Source organism: Carcharhinus amblyrhynchos, chromosome 3 (assembly GCF_965287045.1).
Source record: "Carcharhinus amblyrhynchos chromosome 3, sCarAmb.v2.hapA, whole genome shotgun sequence".
Classification (NCBI taxonomy): Eukaryota; Metazoa; Chordata; class Chondrichthyes; order Carcharhiniformes; family Carcharhinidae; genus Carcharhinus; species Carcharhinus amblyrhynchos.
In genome coordinates, this window is record NC_137326.1 from 65,344,364 (window position 1) to 65,367,316 (window position 22,953).

Consider the following 22,953-nt stretch of genomic DNA (forward strand, 5'->3'; position numbering starts at 1 on the left):
GGTGTGTTGATCCAGGTGTTTGTAGGTGAAAGAGCCATGACTAAGGATAACAATTGCTGGGCAAGTTTGAGCTGAGTGGAATTTCACCTGCTCCATGGGGTGTGCCTCAAATTGAGGTGGCATTTGATATTGATGCCAATGGTATTTTGAATCTGTCTGCAAGGGATAAAGCACTGGAAAGGAAAACGAGATAACCCTCACCTGACAAAGGTTGCTTGAACAACAAAGATAATATATATGGTCCTGGAAGCTGAAAAGCACAAAATGGAAGATGACCAAAAACATGAAAAAGTTGCTGCCAAAAATGCTTTGGAATTTTATGCTTTCAACTCAGGGTGAAAAGTTGAAAGGAAACATTGGAGATGATGATAAGCAGAAGATTTTGGACAAATGTAATAAATTTATATTCCCCTCCAGTTCAATTTTCAAGTTTGCTGACGACATCACCATAGTGGATCAGATCTCAAACAATGATGAGACAGAGTACAGGAATAACATAGAGAATCTGATGAACTGGTGCGGCAACAATAATCTTTCTCTGAATTTCAGCAAAATGAAGGAGATTGTTGTTGACTTCAGGAAGTGTAAAGGAGAACATGCCCCGTCTACATCTAGAGGGACGAAGTAGAAAGGATCAAGGTCTTCAAGTTTTAGCTGTCCAAATCACCAACAACCTGCCCTGGTCCCCCCATGCCGACACTATAGTTAAGAAAGCTCACCAACACCTCTACTTTCTCAGAAGACTAAGGAAATTTGGCGTGTCAGCTACGACTCTCTTCAAGTCTCTCAGATGCACAAAAGGAAGCATTCTTTCTGGTTGTATCACAGTTTAGCATGGTTTCTGCTCTGCCCGAGACCACAAGAAACTACAAAAGGTGGTGAATGTAGCCCGATCCATCACACAAACCAGTCTCTGATCCATTGACTCTGTCTACACTTCCTGTTGTCTCGGCAAAGCAGCCAGCATTATTATTAAGGACCCCACGCACCTGGACATCCTCTCTTTGATCTTCCGTCAGGAAAAAGACAAAATCTGAGGTCATGTACCAACCGACTTAAGAACAGCTTCTTCCCTGCTGCTGTTTTGCATGGACTTTTGAATGGACTTACCTTGCATTCGTTAAACACAACTTCCCCTTCACGAATCCGTGCTGCATCTGCTTGATCAAACCGTTGTTTTCTGTCCCTCCTGAAACATCTGAAACCCAGCACTTGAAGTATCCAGTCCTGTCCTTGAGACGTCCAAGTCTCTGTAATGGCCACCACATCACATTTCCAAGCAGCGATCCACACTCTAAATTCATCCACCTTGTTCACAACACTCCTAGCGTTAAAATAAACACATCTCAAACCTTTGGTCTGAGCACTCCCCTTCTCCATCACCTGTTTATCCTCCCTCTTACACTGTCGACAATCTCTCTCTATTTGTGAGCTAACCTCCTCACTCCCAGTCACTTCATTTCGATTCCCTCCCCTCCAACCATTCTAGTTTCTCCCCAGTAACCTTCGCCAACTGTCCCACCAGGATATTGGTCCCCCTGAGATTCAAGTGCCACCCGTTTTAAATTATCCAATAAAAAAAATTCAACTTCATATCAGTGCTGTCTGCATCTATTCTGAGCATACAGCATGCTTGCCTTCATTGGTCAGGGCATTGAGTATAAAAATTTGCAGGTCGTGCTGCAACTGTACAGAACCTTAGTTAGGCCTCATTTGGAATATTGTGTACAATTCTGGTTGCCAGAAGGAGGTGGATGCTTTGGAAGAAGAACTGAAGAGGTTTACCAGGATGTTGTCTAGTCTGGAAGGTGTTTGCTATGAGGAGAGATTGGATAAACTCGATTTGTTCTCACTGGAATGACGGAGGTTGAGGGGTGACCTGATAGAAGTTTACAAGATTATGAGTCCCATGGACAAAGTGAATAGTCAGATGCTCTTTCATAATGTAGAAAATCAAGTACTAGACCACATAGATTTAAGATGTGTGGGGAAAAGTTTAAGGGAGGTGTGCGAGGCAAGTTTTTTTTTACAGTGTTGTGAATGTCTGGAGTGCACTACCTGGGGAGGTAATGGGATCTGGTACGATAGCAGCATTTAAGGGGCATCAAAAAGAATCCATGAATAGGATAGGAATGCAAGGATACCAATTCCATAAGTGTGTACGGTTTTAGTTTAGGGAGGCATCATGGTTGGTGCAGGCTTGGAGTGCCAAAGGGCCTGTTCCTATGCTGTTACTGTTCTTTGTTCACATTTTTAAACAAAAATAAACTTTGCTTGTTTTGTTTAATTCTTTCATATACAATAATTTTAACATAAGTTATAACTATGTATGTAAAGTACTCAGTTTTACTCTTTTCTGCTGTTTCCAGTCTTTCCTTCAAATATTACAATAGAGTAGTAATACAGCACCAAAAAGGTCCTTCAACCCACCAAGTCTCTCTTTCTTTCTCTCTCTCTCTTTCTCTCGCCGTGCAGGGACCTGGTCTCTTTTTCTCTGTCTCTCTGTCTTTCTGCTGGATCCTGGTTTCTTTCTCCCTGTGCCTAGCCTCTCACTCTGTGCCCAATAGTGTGGATTGTTCCCATTTTTCAACCTTCACAGAATGGTTCTTCTATAACCTTAATCACAGAAATATGGCGGCACATTGGTTCGCACTGCTGCCTCTCAGTGCCAGGGACCTGGGTTCAGTTCTGGCCTCAGGTGACTGCTCATGTGGAGTTTGCACATTCTCCATATGTCTGCCAGGGTTTCCTCCGGGTGCTTTAGCCCAAAGAGATGCAGGTTAGTTGGGTTGGCCATGCTAAATTACCCCTTAATGTGAGGGGATTAGAACATACATTAAATGTATGAGGTTATGGGGACAGGGTGTGGGTGGGATTTTTGTCAGTGCAGGCTCAATGGGCCAAATGACCTCCTTCTGCAGTATGACAAGGTCAGTTTGATTAAATTCCAGAGAGTGACAGAAGCATTGGTAGGAATAATGGTAGGAAGGATTATTACTTACGTGGAGAAAAACTGCAGCAGGCGACGGTGCAGAGGGACCTCGGGGTCCTTGTGCATGAGTCGCAAAAACCCAGCTTGCAGGTGCAGCAGGTGGTCAGGAAGGCGAATGGGATGCTGGCCTTCATCGCGAGGGGGATTGAATATAAAAGTAGGGAGGTCTTGCTGCAGCTGTATAGGGCATTGGTGAGGCCGCAGCTGGAGTACTGTGTGCAGTTTTGGGCGCCGTACTTACGCAAGGATATTTTGGCCTTGGAGGGAGTGCAGAGGAGGTTTACTAGGCTGATGCCGGAGTTGAGGGGGTTGAGCTATCAGGAGAGGCTGAATAAATTAGGCTTGTACTCATTAGAGTTTAGAAGAATGAGGGGAGATCTCATTGAGACGTATAAGATGATGAATGGGATGGATAGGATAGAGGTGGAGAGACTCTTCCCGCTCAGAAAGGATAGTAGGACTAGGGGGCACAGCCTCAAGATATAGTGGGGGGCGGTTTATAACAGAGTTGAGGAGGAACTTCTTCACTCAAAGGGTGGTGAATATCTGGAATTCTCTGCCCGTTGAAGTGGAGGCTACCTTGCTAAATATTTTTAAGACGCGGGTTGATGGGTTTTTGATAAGAGAGGGGATTAAGGGTTATGGGGAGAGGGCGGGAATGTGGAACTGAGCCACGACAGATCAGCCATGATCTTATTGAATGGCGGGGCAGGCTCGAAGGGCTAGTTGGCCTACTCCTGCTCCTATTTCTTATGTTCTTATGTTCATTGCTGTACAAAGCATAGCTGTTCTGCACGAAGTCGTGCAATCACATTTCCCCACTTGAGTTTTTAAGCTCTATAAGTGTATTTCCATTGAGTGCCTATCCAAATTTTCTTTTAAATAATTGATTATCTCTGCTTCCTTCATCCTTAAAGTAGTTCTGTCGTGATGTGGAGGGTATGGTTTCGTCAAGGGGAAGTCATGCCTGACAAATCTGTTAGAGTTCTTTGAGGAGATAATGAGCAGATTAGACAGAGAGCCAGTGAATGTTGTTTACTTGAATTTCCAGAAGGCCTTTGACAAGACGCTGCACAAGGCTGCTGAATAAGATAGGAGCTTACAGTGTTAGAGCAAGGTGCTAGCATGGATAGAAGATTGACTGACTGGCAGAAGGCAGAGAGTGGGGATAAAGGGGTCCTTTTCAGAGTGGCAGCTGATGACTAATGGAGTGTTGCAGGGGTCAGTGTTGAGACCACAACTTTTTACTTCATACATTAATGATCTGGATGAAGGAACTGGCGGGCATTTGCAGATGATACAAAGATAGGTGGAGGGACAGGTAGTATTGAGGAGATGGGGAGGCTGCAGAAGGATTTGGACAGGTTAGGAGAATGGGCAAAATAGATGGAATATAACATGGCTAAGCATGCGTCACAGAGATTTACAGCATAGAAACAGACCCATTGGTCCAACTTGTCCATGCCACCCAGTTTTTACCATTAAACTAGTCCCAGTTACCCATGTTTGGCCCATATCTCTCTAAACCCATCTTATCCATACCTAAATGCTTCTTAAAAGACAAAATTTTTGAACCTTCACAGAACGGTTATAGACGGAACCATAATCACAGACATTGGTTAGCACTGCTGCCTCTCAGTGCCAGGGACCCGGGTTCAATTACCCGTCTACGACTACCTTTGGCAGCTCGTTCCAGATACTCTCAACTCTGTGAAAAGATTGCCCCTTTGGACCCTTTAGTATTTCTCCCCTCTTACCTTAAACCTATGACGTCTAGTTTTAGACTCTCCTACCATTGGGAAAATATGTTGACCTTATCTATGTCCCTCATAAGTGAGGTTATGCACTTTGGTAGGAAGAACATAAGAGTAGACTATTTCCTAAATGGGGAGATAATTTAGAAATCGGAAGTGCAAAGGTATTTGGGAATTTTAGTTCAGGATTCATTTGCAGGTTGAATTGGTAGTTAGGAATGCAACGTTAGTATTCATTTCAAGATAACTAAAATACAAAAGCAGTTTGTTGATACTGTTGTGTTTTTATAAGGCTCTGGTCAGACCACATTTGGAATATTGTGAGCAATTTTGGGCCCCACATCTCAGTAAGGATATGCTGGTCTACAGAAGGTGGTCAAGAATGATCCTGGGAATTGAAAGCTTGACATATGAGGTGCATTTGAGGACTCTGGGTCTGTATTGGATGGAGTTTACATGGAACACAAACAACACAAACAGGCCCTTTGGCCCACAAGTTGCACTGATCATATCTCTACCTACCAGGCCTATCTATAACCCGCAATCCCATTAAATCCCATGTACTCATCCAGAAGTCTCTTAAAAGACCCTAACAGTTTAGAAGGTAGGGGGGGTGGGAATCTCATTGAAATTTGCAGAATACTTAAAGGCCTGGATAGAATGGACATGGGGAAGTTGTTTCCATTAATGGGCAAGACTAGGATCCAAAGGCACTTTAGAACTGAGGTGAGGAGAAATTGCTTCAGAAATTCCACGGAATCTATCGAATTCATTGCTACAGAAAGCTGTGGAGGCCAGATCATTGAGTGTATTTAAGTCAAAGACAGGTTCTTGATTGGTAAGGTTACAGGGAAAAGATGGATGAATGGGGGTGAGACATTTATCAGCTAAGGTTGAATGGTGGAGCAGGTGTAATAGGCTGAATGGCCCAATTCTGCTCCTATATCAACACAAAGTCATGAAGCTCATTTAAAGAGCTGGTGCAAATCACTCCCTTCTGTGTCATAACAATTTATGATTCAGTGAGTTGCAGGTTTCCATTTACTGGGCAAAAGGTCTTACTGATATTGCTCTGTTTGTCTTACCTGATCCTTAAATCAACACCCCCTCTCAATCCTTGCATGATTAGTTAATGGCAACAGTTAGTCGATCTTCATAAAAATAAATTGTGAATAAAATGTTTTATTTGGTTTTAAGATGTTTTGCTCTCATAAAATGATGTATGTTTACACTGCAAAGTGTACGTTCAGTTGAAATATTTATAAGGAACTTGGCCAAGAAGGTAAAAGTCCACCTCTCATTCTCTGCAGAAGCTTTTTAAATTTGTTATCTAAACTCAGACTTTGTACAACTTTTGGCACAAATTCATGTTTCTGAGAAGGAGTCGGCAGATTTCAGCATCGTCCGAGTGCCACAAAGGGAACTATCTGCAGACACAGTTCAACTACAGTAGGTAGATCACAGCCAGTAACGCTTGTTCAATTCGATACCTCCATATATAAGCTATCCTTGGTTACTGATGGGCCAACCCTTGTCAATTTGGTAGTTATGGGAACTGAGTCTTGTATCTTCATGGGTACTGGCATTCGGGAGGTGCATGCGCACTTTGTCCAAAGTGTGACCAGGCCAAAAGGCTCTTGGATTACCTTGAATGTTGGGAGACAAGCCTGTCAGAGGCTGAAGCTTCATCTTCAACTTCCTGAAAAGCAAAATTGGTAGAAGGCAATTCATCTAACACACAAATTATATTCGAACCTTTACAGCTGGATTTCCACTTGTGGGTTTTGACAGAGTCAATGCAATTGAGAATGTTTATACAATGGAGAAATTTAATGCTTTTTATTCTTTCATGCCACTGGAACAGCCAACATTTATTGCCCATCCTTAATTGCCCTTCAACTGAATATCTCACTTGGCCATTTAAAAAAGCAGTTAAGGGTCAACCATATTGCTGTGGGTCTGGGGTCACATGTAGGCCAGACCAGGTAAGAATGATAGGTTTCCTTCACTAAAGAATAATAAACCAGATGGATTTTTACCACAATTGATAATAGTTATCATTACTGGGACAAGTTTTCAGTGAATGCAGTGCGAGCGTGTGTGTCTCTCTCAGTGGACAATATGTATATGTGTGTGTCTGTATGCCTGTGTGTGTGTGTGTGTGTGCGCGCGCGCGCATGCCCCAGTGGACAATGTGTGTGTCTCTGTGCCCTTGTGTGTGTGTGTGCGTGTGTCTAAGTATGGCTCAGTGAGATTGTGGTGCCTGCTATTAGTTTCCAGTGCTGTGAACAGAGGATCTAAGTTCGCCAGCCCATCTGGCACAGGATGTACTTTGCAATCACTGAGAAATGACAACATTATTTAGCAATTCCACATAATATAACATTGGAGAACTTAACCTTGTATGTTTCGTATAGTCATCTAGCGTCATCTGCTGTTTCTTGTTGCTAGGGGACAGAGCTCTAGCATCCTTCCCTTTCCAACGCCTTCTCCTGGTCTTAGACACTCTGAGGAAAAATCCAGAGAAACGTGAAAAATTCAAAGTAAGCCAAGTAAAATAAGTGAAATAAAATGAGTGAAGCTGCAACACAATGATGAGTTCTAGATTTCTAGCAGTGATGGTCCAAGGTCAGAGATTTCATCAATGTTTGGATAGTAAAATGTGGGAATTTACAACAATGGGACAATCATTGCAATATCTCCACTCCAATCACTGATCAGGAATATGAGTTACAGGCATTTTGATACATCATGGAGGTGCATTGTGTGCACAGTTTACTCCAGACCTGCAAAGAGATATAGATTCAGAATGGAGTTGGTGCAGAGTAAGAGAAACCAGATGAGAGGATCCTCAGAAACTGAGGATCAGAAATATCTGATTATATTACTATCCCTGAGGTTAAGGAAAATGAGCATCAAAGACAGCCAGATGGTAGTCAAAGTAGTTTGGAGCAAAAGCTGTCTAAAAGAGCAGGGATAATGGAAGGAGAGGAGAATGTTAATTACCCAAATATTGGTTTGGATATAACAAAGAACAACACAGCACAGGAAACAGGCCCTTCGGCCCAACAAGCCCGCGCCGCCATTTTAACATTGTGCTTTTCCTCTTCCACCCTTGCTTATGGCACCCACATTGGAAACCAGATTGAGGGGAGAATAATTTAGGGACAATTTGTTACACCAGTCAGCCTATGAGCACATCTTTGGGATGTGGGAGGAAATCGGAGCACTGGAGGAAACCCACGCAACCACAGGGAGAACGTGCAAACTCCCACAGATACTGGCCCAAATCCATGTATCTGCACAGCAAACAGTGATAGTCACTGAACTATCGTGGTGCCCATCTGCTGGTCCAGTTGAAGCGTACACAAATGACGCAAAGTACTAGGCTACTCTCGAAACATCCAAGAGCAGCCCACGCACGACCCACTGCATGTATGCCACTCGTTAGACAACAAGGTGGACTGACGCACCTGTGGAGTAAAAGAGAAAAACATCAACACATGTAACAGTTGATTTCCAGGAACGTCCCAAGGCTCTGATGCTTATTTAAAACAGTTTCCTATAACCCTAATATAATTGTAAGGGTAAAGTGAAGGGAGGGCAAGGTATTTCTGAAATGTGTTCAGGAGAACTTCCTTGAACATTCTATTCCTCAGACCATCCAGAAATCTGGATCTGGTATTGGGGAATGAGGTGAATCAAGTGACTGGAGGGACATGCTTGGTCAGTATTTTTAAAAAATATTTCACGTTTCAGGTGTTGCTAGTTCAGAGAGCGAACTATTCCTCATCCCTAAATCGCCCTCAAGAAGGTGGTGATGAGCTGCCTTCTCGAACCACTGCAGTCCCACACTGCTGTTAGGGAGGGAATTCCAGGATTTTGATCCAGCAACAATGAAAGAACAGATCTATTTCCAAGTCAACATGAGTGACCTGTAGGAGAAAGTGCAGATAGTGGTGTTCCCATGTGTCTGCTGCCCTTGTCCTTCTAGAGGGTAGTGGTCATAGGTTTGGAAGGTGTTGCCTAAGGAACCTTGGTGAATGCAGTACAGCTTGTAGATGGGTACACATGGCTGCCACTGTGCTAACCTGAAACTGACTCATCATTGGACAACACCACGCGAGCCAGCTCCTCTGGCCTTTGCGAAGTTTTAATTACATTCCTGGATGCCCAAGGCAATCTGCTGTTAACAACCAGTTTGTTTTCCCTGAAGCCAGGCTCAAGTCCTTCAAGCCTGGAAAGTTTCTGTCATTGCCTGTAGAGTACGCCAAGTCTCTGGCTACCAGCCTCATCTTGTTGAGTCAATCAACTTTGAAGGAATTTAGCAAATTCTTTTCTCAGTGAGTTGAACCCATCTGAACCTTAATTCCTGTGAAGAAACCTTCATTGGCTCTGGTTCTTTTACAATTACTCCTTTATATGTAGCTCTTTTCTCTCCAATTTGCTTTGTGTGTGTCTCTGCCTGTGCACATCTTCGTCTGTGTGTGCATGTGCTTGTGTACATGTGTGTGTATGCGTCCCTGTATGCACATGTGCACGCGCACGCCTGCATGGTGTGCCTGTGTGCACATGCTTGTGCATCCGTGTTTGTGTGCCCGTGCATGTGTGCTTGTGCCCCGTGCGTGTGCGCTTGGGTCTGCGCGAATGGATGTGCCTGTGTGCGCGTGTGCATGTGCCTGTGCGCACAACCTGTCACCAACCAAAGAACTCTCTGAATGTTGCAGAATTTCTACCAGCAATGTCTCTGAAAGATAGTCAAAGTCAGGTGAACAAACTTCAGCATCCTCACCAAAGACAACCTCTCCAGTGTTGCAACCATGATCATGTGAAATCAGTTCCACTGGTCTGAACACTGCATCCGCAAATAAATCTCCACATCATGACTACCACTGACATCGCAAACTGCCGGACCCAAATGGAGAGGATCGCAAAGAAGATTGCACATATCAACTGGTTTGAACATCTGTAAATAAATACTCAGCTTCCCTTCTCACAAGTTAAGGATGGTACCTGGTTTCAAGGTGTACAGAGAAAATATTTTAAAGATAATCTGAAGAACTCTTTTTGAAAAAGGGACTAATTAAGACTGGTACATGGAAGGAATGTGTGTGCATTCATGTACACGTGTACATGTGCTGTGCATGCATGTGTGTATGTGTGGGGTCTAGAATTCCAATGATGCAAACTCCAAACTGGAGATGTGAACAAAGAACAGTATAGCGCAGGAATGGGCCCTCCAGCCCTCCAAACCTGTGCTGATCACGATGCCTGCCTAAACTATAACCACTTATGGAGTCTATATCCTTCCATACCCATCCTATTCATGTATTCATCTAGTTGCTCCTTAAATGCCAATAGCGTACCTGCTCCCATCATCTCCCGGGCAGCACGTTCCAGACATTCACCACCTGTATAAAAACGTGCCTCGCACATCTCTAAACCTGCGCACCTTATACTCCCCTGGTACTTGACTTTTCTGATGTGGAGATGCCAGCGTTGGACTGGGATAAACACATTAAGAAGTCTCACAACCCCATGTTAAAGTGCATCTTTGTTGAAACTTGATGTCTGTATCAATATGCTTTAACCTGGTGTTGTAAGAATTCTTACTGTGTTTACCCCAGTCCAACGCCAGCATCTCCACATCATGACTACCACTGACATCGCAAACTGCCGGACCCAAATGGAGAGGATCGCAAAGAAGATTGCACATATCAACTGGTTTGAACATCTGTAAATAAATACTCAGCTTCCCTTTTCACAAGTTAAGGATGGTACCTGGTCTCAAGATGTACAGAGAAAATACTTCAAAGATAATCTGAAGGACTCTTTTTGAAAAGAGACAAATTAAGATTGGTAAGTAGAAGGAATTTGCCATGTGTTTACACGTCATTCTCGACACAATCAGAAACCAATGGCATAAACTCTACGATGCAGAAGTAACAAAAGTGAAAGGTGAGAGAGCAGAATGCTGGTAAAATTATTGTTCTAACGTTTGAGATTGTTGTTAAGTTTCTTATGTAGAAACTTGTCAAGTGCTTTCTGGAAATCCACATTAAGAAAAAGCCGTGGACATTCTCATCTTTACCATCTTGATGCCTTTTCAAAAATGTTTAACTTGGTTTATTAAACATGATTTACCCTTCACAAATCTATGCTGTTTCTCAGATTAACTCATATTATCCAAATACTCAGTCATTCTGTCCCTAATAACAGATTCCAGTATCATCTCCACAAATCATATTAGGTTACAGAGGTAACATTTCCTTGTTTAATTATCCTGTCTTCTCAAAGAAAAGAGTGACATTAGCAATTTTCTAAACAGGAGGAATAATTCCTGCATAGGGACTGTTTTGAACTATCATGACTAATCCAACCATTTCCTCCTGTTATGTTATTAAACATGAAAATAATTTAAAACTTAGTACATAAAACATTCTTCTTGTTGCTGTTCACTGAACCAAAGAATAGCTGTTATAAGTCACATGAATCATAGGATTGGCCATCGCTACGAGAAGCTTCCAACATGAGTTCAAGAATTAAAGCATTTACTCCATTTTAAAACATTATATTCACAAAACCAGATGATTTGCAGATCAAAACTCCTGCTGAGTTGTTAACAGATCCGTCTCACATCTGGGACTACCCAGGTCTATTTCGAAAGGGAATCATTGAAGGATAGAGGGCACCATCTACATCTTGATTAGTTTATCCCTCTAGCAGAGTCACAAGATCTATGTGTGCGAGTGAGTTGGTCTGTGTTTATAGGGGAAAGCTTATAAAAAGCCTTTGGATTTTCCTGGTTAAGGAGAATCTCACAGCTGTACTGCTGGAGGATGCCTCGGAGGTTTCATACAGTGAGGCAATATGGGTAAAGCTCAAGAATAGGAAGGGTGTGTAGTCACAATGTTGGGGGTTTACTATAGGCCACCCAACTGCTAGCAGGAGATAGAGGAACTGATATGTAGGCAGATTTTGGCATGGTGTAAAAGTAACAGGGTTGTTATGGTGGGAGATTTTAACTTCCCCTATATTGACTGGAACTCACTTAGTGCTAAGGGCATGGATGGGGCAGAGTTTGTAAGGAGCATCCAGGAGGGCTTCTTGAAACAGTATGTAGATAGTCCAGTTAGGGAAGGGGCCATGCTGGATCTGGCATTGGGGAATGAGCCAGGCCAGGGGAGCAATTTGGGGACAGTGACCACAATTCAGTACGCTTTAAGGTACTGATGGATAAAGGTAAGTGTAGTCTGAGGTGAAGCTGCTAAACTGGGGGAAGGCTAATTACAACAATATTAGGTAGGAACAAGAATATAGATTGGGGACAAATGTTTGAACGCAATTCAACATCTGGCATGTGGGAGGCTTTCAAGTGCAACTTGACAGAGATTCAGGACCAGCACATTCCTGTAAGGAAAAAGGATAAGTATGGCAAGTTTTGGATAACAAGAGATATCGTAAGCCTAATCAAAGAGAAAAAGGAAGCATTGTCGAGGCTAGGAACACATGAATCAAGTGTGGAATATAAGCAAAGTAGAAAGAAACTTAAGCAAGGAGGGCTACAAGAAGTCACGAAAAAGCATTGGCAAAGTATTGAGCTTTTTTGAGGAAGTGACAAAGATGATTGATGAGGGTAGATCAGTGTATGTTTTCTACAGACTTCAGTAAGGCCTTTGACGAGGTCCCTCATAGCAGGATTAAGGAAAATCCCAAGCTTTTTTTTTACATATATAAAGAGCAAAGGGTAGCAAAGGAGAGGGTTGGCCCACTCAAGGACAAGGAAGGGAATCTATGCTTGGAGCCAGAGGAAATGGGCAAGGTATTAAATGAGTACTGTGCATAAGTATTCACCAAAGAGAAGGACTTGGTGGATGATGAGTCTGGGAAAGGGTGTGCAGATAGTTTGAGTCATATTGGGATCAAAAAGGAGGTTGTAGAAAAACATTAAGGTAGGTAAGTCCCCAGGGCCAGATGGGATATATACCCCAGAATACTGAGAGAGGCAAGGGAAGAAATTGCTGGAGCCTTGAGAGAAATCTTTGTATCCTCACTGGCTACAAGGAGGTAGCAGAGGATTGGAGAATAAACAATGTTGTTCCTTTGTTTCAGAAGGTAGCAAGAATAATCCAGGTAACTAGGCTGATGAGCATTACAGCAGTGGTAGGGAAATTATTAGAGAGGATTCTTCGAGACAAGATTTATTCCCACTTGGAAATACGTGGACGTGTTAGTGAGAGACAACATGGTTTGGTGAAGGGGAGGTTGTGTCTCACTAATTTTATTGAGTTTTTCAAGGAAGTGATGAAGATGATTGATAAGGGTAGGGCAGTGGATGTTTTCTACACAGACTTCAGTAAGGCCTTTGATAAGGTCCCTCATGGCAGACTGGTACAGAAGGTGAAGTTGCATAGGATCAGAGGTGAGCTGGCAAGGTGGATTCAAAACTGACTTGGTCAAAAAAGACACGAGGGTAGCAGTGGAAGGGTGCATTTCCGAATGGAGGGCTGTGACAAGTGGCGTTCCTCAGGCATCAGTGCTGGGACCTTTGCTATTTGATATATAAATGATTTTGAGGAAAATGTAACTGGTTTGATTAGTAAGTTTGCGGATGACACAAAGGTTTGTGGATAGCGATGAGGACCATCAGAGGATACAGCAGGATATAGATCGGTTGGAGACTTGAGCGGAGAGATGGCAGATGGAGATTAATGTGCATTTGGAAGGTCTAATACAGATAAAAAATGTACAGTAAATGGCAGAACCCTTAAGAGTAATGATAGGCAAAGGGTGTACAGGTACACAGGTCACTGAAAATGACAACACAGGTGGAGAAGATAGTCAAGAAGGCATATGGCATGGTTGCATTCATCAGCCAGGGCACTGAGTTTAAAAATTGGCAAATCATGTTGCAGCTTTATAGAACCTTAGTTAGGTTGCACTTGGAATATAGTGTTCAATTCTGGTTGCCACACTACCAGAAAGATGTGGAGGCTTTGGAGAGGGTACAGAAAAGCTTTACCAGGATGTTGCCCTGGTATGGAGGGTATTAGCTATGAGAAGAGATTTGAGAAACTAGATTGTTCTCACTGGAACGATGGAGGTTGGGAAGTCTACAAGATTATGAGAGGCATGGACAAAGTGGCTAGTCAGAAGCTTTTTCCCAGGGTGAAAGAGTCAATTACTAGGGGGCACAGGTTTCAGGTGCAAGGGGCAAGATTTAAAGGAGATGTACGAGACAGAGTTCTTGCACAGAGGGTCATGGGTGCCTGGAACTCGCTGCCGGGGGACATGGTAGAAGCGGATATGGACAAATACATGAATAGGATGGGAATGGAGGGATTTGGTCCCCGGAAGGGTAGGGGATTTTATTTACGTTGGGTAGCATGGTCGGTGCAGGCTTGGAGAGCCGAAGGGCCTGTTCCTGTGGTGTAGGTTTCTTTGTTCTTTATCTACACACCCTTCCCCAGACTCATATTCCACCAAGTCCTTTTCTTTGGTGAATACTGACACAAAGTACTCATTTAATACCTTACCTAGGTTAGGTTGAAGTTAGGTTGAGGGAGCTGGGACTCTTTTCCCTGGAGAGACAAAGGTTGAGAGGCGACCTGATAGAAGTTTATAAAATGTTGAGAGGAATAGATAGGGTGGATTCTCAGAGGCTATTTCCCCGGGTTGGAATGGTCGCTACGAGAGGACACAGATTTAAGTTGCGGGGAGCTAAGTACAGAAGTGATGTTAGGGGTAAGTTTTTCACTTAGAGGGTGGTGAGTGAATGGAATCGGCTGCCGTCAGTGGTGGTGGAGGTGAACTCGCTGGGGTCTTTTAAAAGACTTCTGGATGAGTATATGGGGTTTAATGGGATTGGGGGTTATAGATAGGTCTATAGATTGGTAGGTGTTGATGTGATCGGCGCAACTCGTGGGCCGAAGGGCCTATTTGTGCTGTAGTGTTCTATGTTCTATGTTCTACTTCGTCTGGCTCCACACATAGATTCCCTCCCCTGCTCTTGAGCTCTTTATACATGTATATATTATATTATATGTATATTATATTATGTATATATATATATTCCCTCTCCCTGGCTCTTTATATGTATATATAAAAATCCTTGGGATTTTCATTAATTCTGTTGGCCAATGACTTCTTGTGACCCGTTTTAGCCCTTATTATTCCTTGCTTAAGTTTCTTTCTACTTTTCTTGTATTCCACACTGCTTCGTGTGTTCCCAGCCTCCTAGCATTGACAAATGTTTCCTTTTTCTCTTTGATTAGGCTCATAATATCTCTTGTTATCCAACGTTCCCAAAACTTGCCATACTTGCCCTTCATCCTTACAGGAATGTGCCGGTCCTGAATTCTTATCAACTTACACTTGAAAGCCTCCTACATGCCAGATGTTGATTTGCCCTCAAACATCTGCCCCCAATCTATTTGCTTCAGGTCTAATATTGCCTAATATTGTTGTGATTAGCCTTCCCCAATTTAGCACCTTAACTTGAGGACTACAGTTACCTTGATCCATCAGTACCTTAAATTGGTACTGTTCCTGAACTGTTCCCCTACTGAAACGTCAACCATGTGGCCAGGTTCAAAGTAAAGTAAAATTTATTTATTAGTCACAAGTAAGGCATACGTTAACACTGCAATGGAGTTACTGTGAAATTCCCCTAGTTGTCATGCTCTGGCACCTGTTCGGGTCAGTGCACCTAACCAGTATGTCTTTCAGACTGTGGGAGGAAACCAGAGTGCCTGGAGGAAATCCACACAGACACTGGGAGAACGTGCAAACTCCACATAGACACTAATCCAAGCCGGGAATCGAACCTGGGACCCTGGCATTGTGAGGCAGCTGTGCTAACCACTGTGCCATCCATCATTCCCTTTCCTAGCTAGACTATCTATATACTGTTTCGAGAAGCTCTTCTGGATGCCACTAAGTGAATCCCAATCGATACAGGAAAAGTTAAAATAGGGTCCTATCTTATTTTCATTCTAAGTGCTGGGTAGACTTAAAACTGGGAGTGTTTCAGATTCGACTTTTAGACCCGTTCTCAAGCGCCCCCATATGGACTCTGCCTGAAAAAATAGCAGAAATTCTGAATTGCGCTGCAGGAGCCTGTGGGCAGGGTTTAACGCACCCAAAATCCTGCAGCTCAGATTGGCACATCCAACTGCGCATATGCAGAAAGAAAAACACTCTCCTGTCACATCACTCCCAGGCTGGAAATGCATCCCCTCTGGCCCCCACAGACATTGTCCCACCCCCACAACATTACTAACCCCCTAATTCCACCCCCCCAACACCCAGATCAATCATTCCACCACCCCCCCCCCGCCACTGATCTGAGTCAGAGAGCATCTGACTCACCTCCCTCCCCCCAATCTGAGTCAGAGAGCCATTTGACCCACCACCCTTCCCCCCCTCCCCACTCCACTACCACTGATATGAATCAGAGAGCCATTTGACCCAACCCCATCCCCCCCACCCCCCCACATTCTGAGTCAGAGAGCCATCTGACCCACCTCCCTATGATTGGGAGTGTGAGTATGTTTATGTGAGGGCATGAGTCTGACTGTGTATGAGTCTGATTGTGTGATTGTGAGAGCATAATTTTGTGAGCGTATCTGTATGTGTGAAAACGTGACTGAGAGCAAGATTGTTGAGTGTGAGATTGAGAGAGTGTCTCTGTTATTGTGTGAGCAAATGAGTGCGTTTGTATGAGTGTGTGTGATTGTGAGAGTGTGATTTTGTGTTTGTGTGAAAACGTGATTGTGATTGTGTGTATTTGTGTATGTGTGATTAAGTGTGTATGTATATGTATGTGACTGGTTTTGTGTGTGTGTGTGTGTGTGTGTGTTTGTGTGTGTGTGTGAGAAAGATTGCATGAATGAAATTGTGATTGTGTGTGATTGTCTAATTGTTTGAGTCATTGTGTGTGTGAATGTGTGTGAGAGTATGTGAGTGTGGTTTTGTGTGTGTGTGTGTGTGTGTGAAAATGTGACTGTGATTACGTGTTTATATGATTGCCAGGGTGTACATATGTGACTGTATTTGTAACAGTGCTTGTGAGATTGTGAGAGTCAGACTGTGATTTTGTGTGTGTGAAAATGTGACTGAGAGTGTTTTTTTGTGTGTTCTTGAATGAGATTTTGTGTGAGGATGTGTGAGAGAATGTGACTGAGATTGTGTGCTGTTGTGTGCGCGCGCGTAGTTTTGCGCGCATGAGTGTGTGTGTTTGAACGTGAATATGTGAGCATGAGCAAGCAAGAGTCAGTGGGCATGAACGTGATTGAGCGAGTGTGAGTATGTAAGCATGAGCAATCGAGTGTGAGTGAGCAAGTGTGAGCGTGAGCAAACAAGTGTGAGTGAGCAGGAGCGTGAGCAATTATGAGCGTGAGCGATTGATAGTGTGAGTATGTGAGCGAGCATGAGTGAGCAAGTGTGAGTGTGAGTATGTGAGCATGAGCGAGCAAGAGTGAGCGAGCATGAGCGTGACTGAGCATGAACGTGAGCAATTGTGAGCGTGAGCGATTGAGAGTGTGAGCACGTGAGCGACTGTGTGTGTGAGGGTGAGCGTGAGCGAGCGTGAATGAGCAAGCACGAGCGTGAGCAATTATGAGCATGAGTGATTGTGAGTGGAGTACTGTGTGCAGTTTTGGGCGCCGTACTTACGCAAGGATATTTTGGCCTTGGAGGGAGTGCAGAGGAGGTTTACTGGGCTGATGCCGGAGTTGAAAGGGTTGAGCTATGAGGAGAGGCTGAATAAACTAGGCTTGTACTCGTTGGAGTTTAGAAGAATGAGGGGAGATCTCATTGAGACATATAAGATGATGAATGGGATGGATAGGATAGAGGTGGAGAGACTCTTCCTGCTCAGAAAGGACAGTAGGACTAGGGGGCACAGCCTCAAGATAAAGGGGGGGCGGTTTAGAATGGAGTTGAGGAAGAACTTCTTCACTCAAAGGGTGGTGAATCTCTGGAATTCTCTGCCCGTTGAAGTGGTGGAGGCTGCCTCGCTAAATATTTTTAAGACGCGGGTTGATGGGTTTTTGATAAGAGAGGGGATTAAGGGTTATGGGGGGAGGGCGGGAATGTGGAACTGAGCCACGACAGATCAGCCATGATCTTATTGAATGGCGGGGCAGGCTCGAAGGGCTAGATGGCCTACTCCTGCTCCTATTTCTTATGTTCTTATGAGTGTGAGCGTGAGCGATTGGGAATGTGAGTATGTGAGTGACTGTGTGTGAGGGTGAGCATGAGCGAGTGAGCACGAGCGTGAGCGACTGGGAGTGTGTGTATGTGAGCAACTGTGTGTGTGAGGGTGAGCGTGAGTGAGCAATAGTGAACGAGTGTGAGCGTGAGCGTGCAAGAGTGAACGAGTGTGAGCATGAGCAATTATGAGCGTGAGCAATCGAGAGTAAATGATTGTGAGTGTGAGCGTTTCATTGTGTGAGCTTGTCAGTGTGTGAACGTGCATGTGAGTGGTTCTGTAGTGTACATATGAATTTGAGAGTGTGATTGTGTATGTGCTTGTATGAATGTATGTCAGTGTAAAAACGTGACTGTAAGAGTGTCTGTATGTATGTTGCTGTATTTGTAGGTGTGTGTGTGAGATTGTGTGATTGCGTTTTTTTTAGACTGTGAGAGTATGTTTGTATGAGTGTATCATTGTATATGTGTGAATATGTTAGTATGAATATGAGAGTGTGATTTTACAAGTGTGTATATGAAATTATGAGTGTGATTGTGACTGTGTGTTTGTGTGAAAGAATGTCACTATGATTGTACGATTCTGAGAGTGTGTGCGTGCATGAAAGTGTGAGTATGTGAATATGATTGCGTGGGTGTGGATGTGAGTTTATGACTGTGATTGTGTGATTATGATTGTGTGTTGTAGAGTCATAGAGGTTTACAGCATAGAAACAGGCCCTTGGCCTGACTTGTCCATGCCGCCCTTTTTTTTAATCCTCTAAGCTAGTCCCAATTGCCCACATTTGGCCCATATATACCCATCTCATCCATGTAACTATCTGAACATTTTTTAAAAGACAAAATTGTAACCCTTTTACTGCCAGGTTGAATACAGGAGTTGGGACGTTGTTCCAGACACTCACCACTCTGTGTGTGAAAAAACTGCCTCCCTGGACCCACTTATATCTCCCCCCTCACCTTAAACCTATGCTCTCTAGTTTTAGACTCCCCTACCTTTGGGAAAAGATATTGACTATCTAGCTGATCTACGCCTCTCATTATTTTATAGACCTCAATAAGATCACCCCTCAGCCTTCTACGCTCCCAGAGAAAAAAGTCACTATCCAGTGTCTCCTTATAACTCAAACCATCAAATCCCAATAGCATCCTGGTAAATCTCTCCTGCACTCTTTCTAGTTTAATAATATCCTTTCTATGATAGAGTGACCAGAACTGCACACAGTGTTCTAAGTGTGGCCGTACCAATGTCTTCTACAACTTCAACAACATGTCCCAACTCCTGTATTCAATGTTCTGACCAATGAAACCAAGCATGCTGAATGCCATCTTCACCACTCTGTCCACCTGTGAGTCCACTTTCAAGGAGCTATGAACCTGTACCCCTAAACCTCTTTGTTCTGTAACTCTTTCCCATGGCCTACCATCAACTGAGTAAGTCCTGCCCTGGTTCAATCTACCAAAATGCATCACCTCGCATTTGTCTAAATTAAACTCCACCTGCTATTCATCAGCCCACTGGCCCAAATGATCAAGATCCCGTTGCAATCCAAGATAACTTTCTTCACTGTCCACTACGCCACCAATCTTGGCTGCTATCGTGTGAGCGCGTGTATTTGTGTGAGGGTACGTGATCGTGTGTGAGATTGAGAGAGTGTGATTGTGTGTGTGTGTGTGTGTGTGTGTGTGTGTATCATTGTGTATAAATACGAGTATGTGTGAATCTGAGTGTGTGTGCTCATGTGTGTGTGTGCTCCTGTGAATGTGTGAGAGTGATTGTGTGTATGTGTGTGAGCTTGTGACTGATTCTGTGTGTGTGTGGTGTATGTGTGTGTATGTTTGTGTGTGTGTATGACAGTACATGGCAGTTTGAGATTGTGCGAGTCAGTGAATGTGTGTATGATATTGTATGCATGTGATTGTGTGTGTGTGTTTATATATGTGTGATTGTGTGTTTGAGAGAGACTGTGTTTGTGTGTGTGTGATTGTGTTTGTGTGTGACTGTATTTGTGTGTGTGTGTGACTGTATTTGTGTGTGTGTGTGACTGTATTTGTGTGTGTGTGTGACTGTGTGTGTGTGCGATTGTGCTTGTACAATGTGTTTGTGATTATGTTTGTGAGTCTTTGATTATGTGCATGTGTGTGATTATGTAATTTGTGTGTGTTTGGATTGTGACTGTAAATGATTATGTGAGTGTGAATGATTACATGAGTACATGTGTGTATGAGTGAGTCTGTGTATGTGAGAACGTGCAAAAATTGCAGCATGCTGATATACAGAGGAACCTGGGTATCCTTGTGCAGGAATCTCAAGGAGTTGGTTTGCAGCTACAGCAGATAATTAAGAAGGTAAATGGAATTTTGTCCTTCATTGCTAGAGGGATGGAGTTTAAAAACAGCGAGGTTATGTTGCAGCTGTATAATAGATCATATAACATAGAACCCTACAGTGCAGACAGAGGCCCTTCAGCCCATCGAGTCTGCAACTAACACAATCCCACCCAGGCCCAAACCCCATACCCCTACATGTTGTACCCACTAACCCTCTAACCTACTCATCTCTGGATACTAAGTGGCAATTTCTTAGCATGGCCAGTCAACCTAACCCGCACATCTTTGGACTAGGTATAACGTGCTAGTGAGGCAACACCTGGAGTACTGTGTACAGTTTTGGTCTCCTTACTTGAGAAAGGATATACTGGCACTGGAGGGGGTGCAGAGGAGATCCACTAGGTTGATTCTGGAGTTGAGAGGGTTGGCTTATGAGAAGAGACTGAGTAGACTGGAGCTATACACTTTGGAATTCAGAAGAATAAGGGGACATCTTATAGAAACATATAAGATTATGAAGGGAATAGATAAGATAGAAGCAGGAAACTGGCGGGTGAAACTAAAACTAGGGGGCATAGCCTCAAAATAAGGGGAAACAGATTTAGGACTGAGTTGAGGAGGAACTTCTTCACACAAAGGATTGTGAATCTGTGGAATTCCCTGCCCAGTGAAGCAGTTGAGGCTACTTATTGAATGTTTTTAAGGCAAGGATAGATAAATTTTTGAACAGTAAAGGAATTAAGGGTTATGGTGAGCAGGCGGGTAAGTGAAGGTGAGCCCACAAAAAGATCAGCCATGATCTTATTGAATGGCTAGGTGAGCTCGAGGGGCCAGATAGCCCACTCCTGCTCCTACTTCTTAGGCTCTTATGACTGTGATTATGTGACTGTGTGTTTCGGAGTGTCATAGTGTGTGTGAGAGTATGTGACTGTGAATGTGAGTGTTTATGAGAGTGTGACTGTAATTGTAACTGTATGTATGCGAATGTGTGAGTGTATGTGTACGTGCCTGTGATTGTGTGGGCATGTGCTCACTTGGAAAATATATGACACTGATTGCGTGTGCGTACGTGACTGTGGGTTTGCGCGTGTGCATACGTGACTGTGGGTTTGCGCGTGTGCGTACGTGACTGTGATTTGTTGTGTGAGCGACTGTGAGAGCGTGACTATGATTGGGCATGCGCGCGCATGACTGTGAGCGTGACTGTGGGTGTGCATCACTGTGAGAGACTGAGTTTGTGACGGTGAGCATGACAGTGGGCATGCGTCACTGTGAGAGACTGAGTTTGTGACTGAGTGTGTGTGTGTGTGTGTGTGTGTGTGTGAGAGAGACTGCGCGTGTGTATATTGTTGAAAATTTATCCCCCAACCCCTTCATGTTTGAACATGAAATAAACTAACTTTCTGAATGAATCTGAACGCGAGTTTGATGTGTGTTACTATTAAATTGGATCACTTGGCACAACCAACTTTCAAAGCAATGCAAAAGCACCTCTGTATGGAAGCAGATGGTGAGAAGGTCAGTTTGCCTCTAACACCTACTGATTGTGTGAGGCAATTATTGCCGAATAATAATAATGAGTTCAGTGTTCATACAGTATCTCATATCCTATCTCTCAGAAATGTCTCAATAGTCTTCACACAGAATTAAATACTATCCCATGGGCATTTGTACCAGTCTGTTTGTGAACAGCAAAGTTCCTACAAAGAAAAGAACAAACAACCCAGCATGGGAAACAGGCCCTATTAATCTTTTTCGTACTGCTGCTGATCGAGAGAGGATTCACAAACGCTAGGAAAATTCCCTGCATGGAAGGCAAACAAATAGTTGAGTGGAAACTGATAAAGACCAGCTCAAATTCAAAGAGTTGACACTTGAACTAGAGTCTTCACCTTCAGGAGAGAACTTACAAAGATGTTAGAAATTATAGTGAGGATGGTGGGAGAATAAACAGTCACACTACCTCTGCTTTGTCCCTGTCTCTTCAATTACTTCCTTCAAGAGACTCTTTTCCCGTCCTATCTCCAGCTGGACATTGCCCTTCCCCTGTGCCAATTCACGGTTTAGCTGGGCTGAAGCGATTTGCCTTCTAGGATATTGATAAAATGGAGAATTATTTACAGACACTCCTGCATTGTTTAGCACTCAGTGTCTTCATGAAGTTATCTCAATAGAAGCACTTACATCTTAACAAAATATAGTGGTTCCTAAGAGAATGGCCACTGATAGAAACATAAATCTTGCACGTTGGAAGGCCATTTACCAAAATTTTCCAATAATTAACGAGCATGTAATCAGAGCAAAGAGCATGAATTTTAGGCATTTATAGCTGAACAAAGTTCAAAACTTTTAAAGATTTCACAGAATAAAATATTTTAACTGTAGCTGTAAATTTGCTTATGATTCCCCTCACTTTATCACCATTTATGTATATAACAAGCCATAAAGGGTCCCAGCATGAACCTTGTGGTAGGCCACTGGATACCGGCCTCCAGTCACTCAAACAGCATTCTACCATCACTCTTTGTGTCTTATTACTAAGTAAAAAGTCTCACAACACCAGGTTAAACTCTAACAGGTTTATTTGATATTAAACCCACAAGCTCATTGTTCCTGTGGAGCAGCACGGAGAGGCAGCGATTTGGGCGTGCGTGGAGGTCGAGA

General features: G+C 43.4%; 1 protein-coding gene across 1 annotated transcript in view; it reads right to left on the reverse strand.

The window, feature by feature from the left end:
- Nucleotides 1-3,629: 3,629 nt before the first annotated feature.
- efcab12 (EF-hand calcium binding domain 12) overlaps nt 3,630-22,953 on the reverse strand; it is a 46,977-nt gene continuing 27,653 nt past the window's right edge. The window contains exons 4-6 of the mRNA XM_080184899.1: nt 22,253-22,378; nt 7,146-7,253; nt 3,630-6,445 (exon numbers count right to left, since the gene is read on the reverse strand). Of these exons, the coding sequence (XP_080041025.1) occupies nt 6,250-6,445; nt 7,146-7,253; nt 22,253-22,378 (430 nt within the window). The 3' untranslated portion in view covers nt 3,630-6,249. The remainder of the gene's footprint in view (nt 6,446-7,145; nt 7,254-22,252; nt 22,379-22,953) is intronic.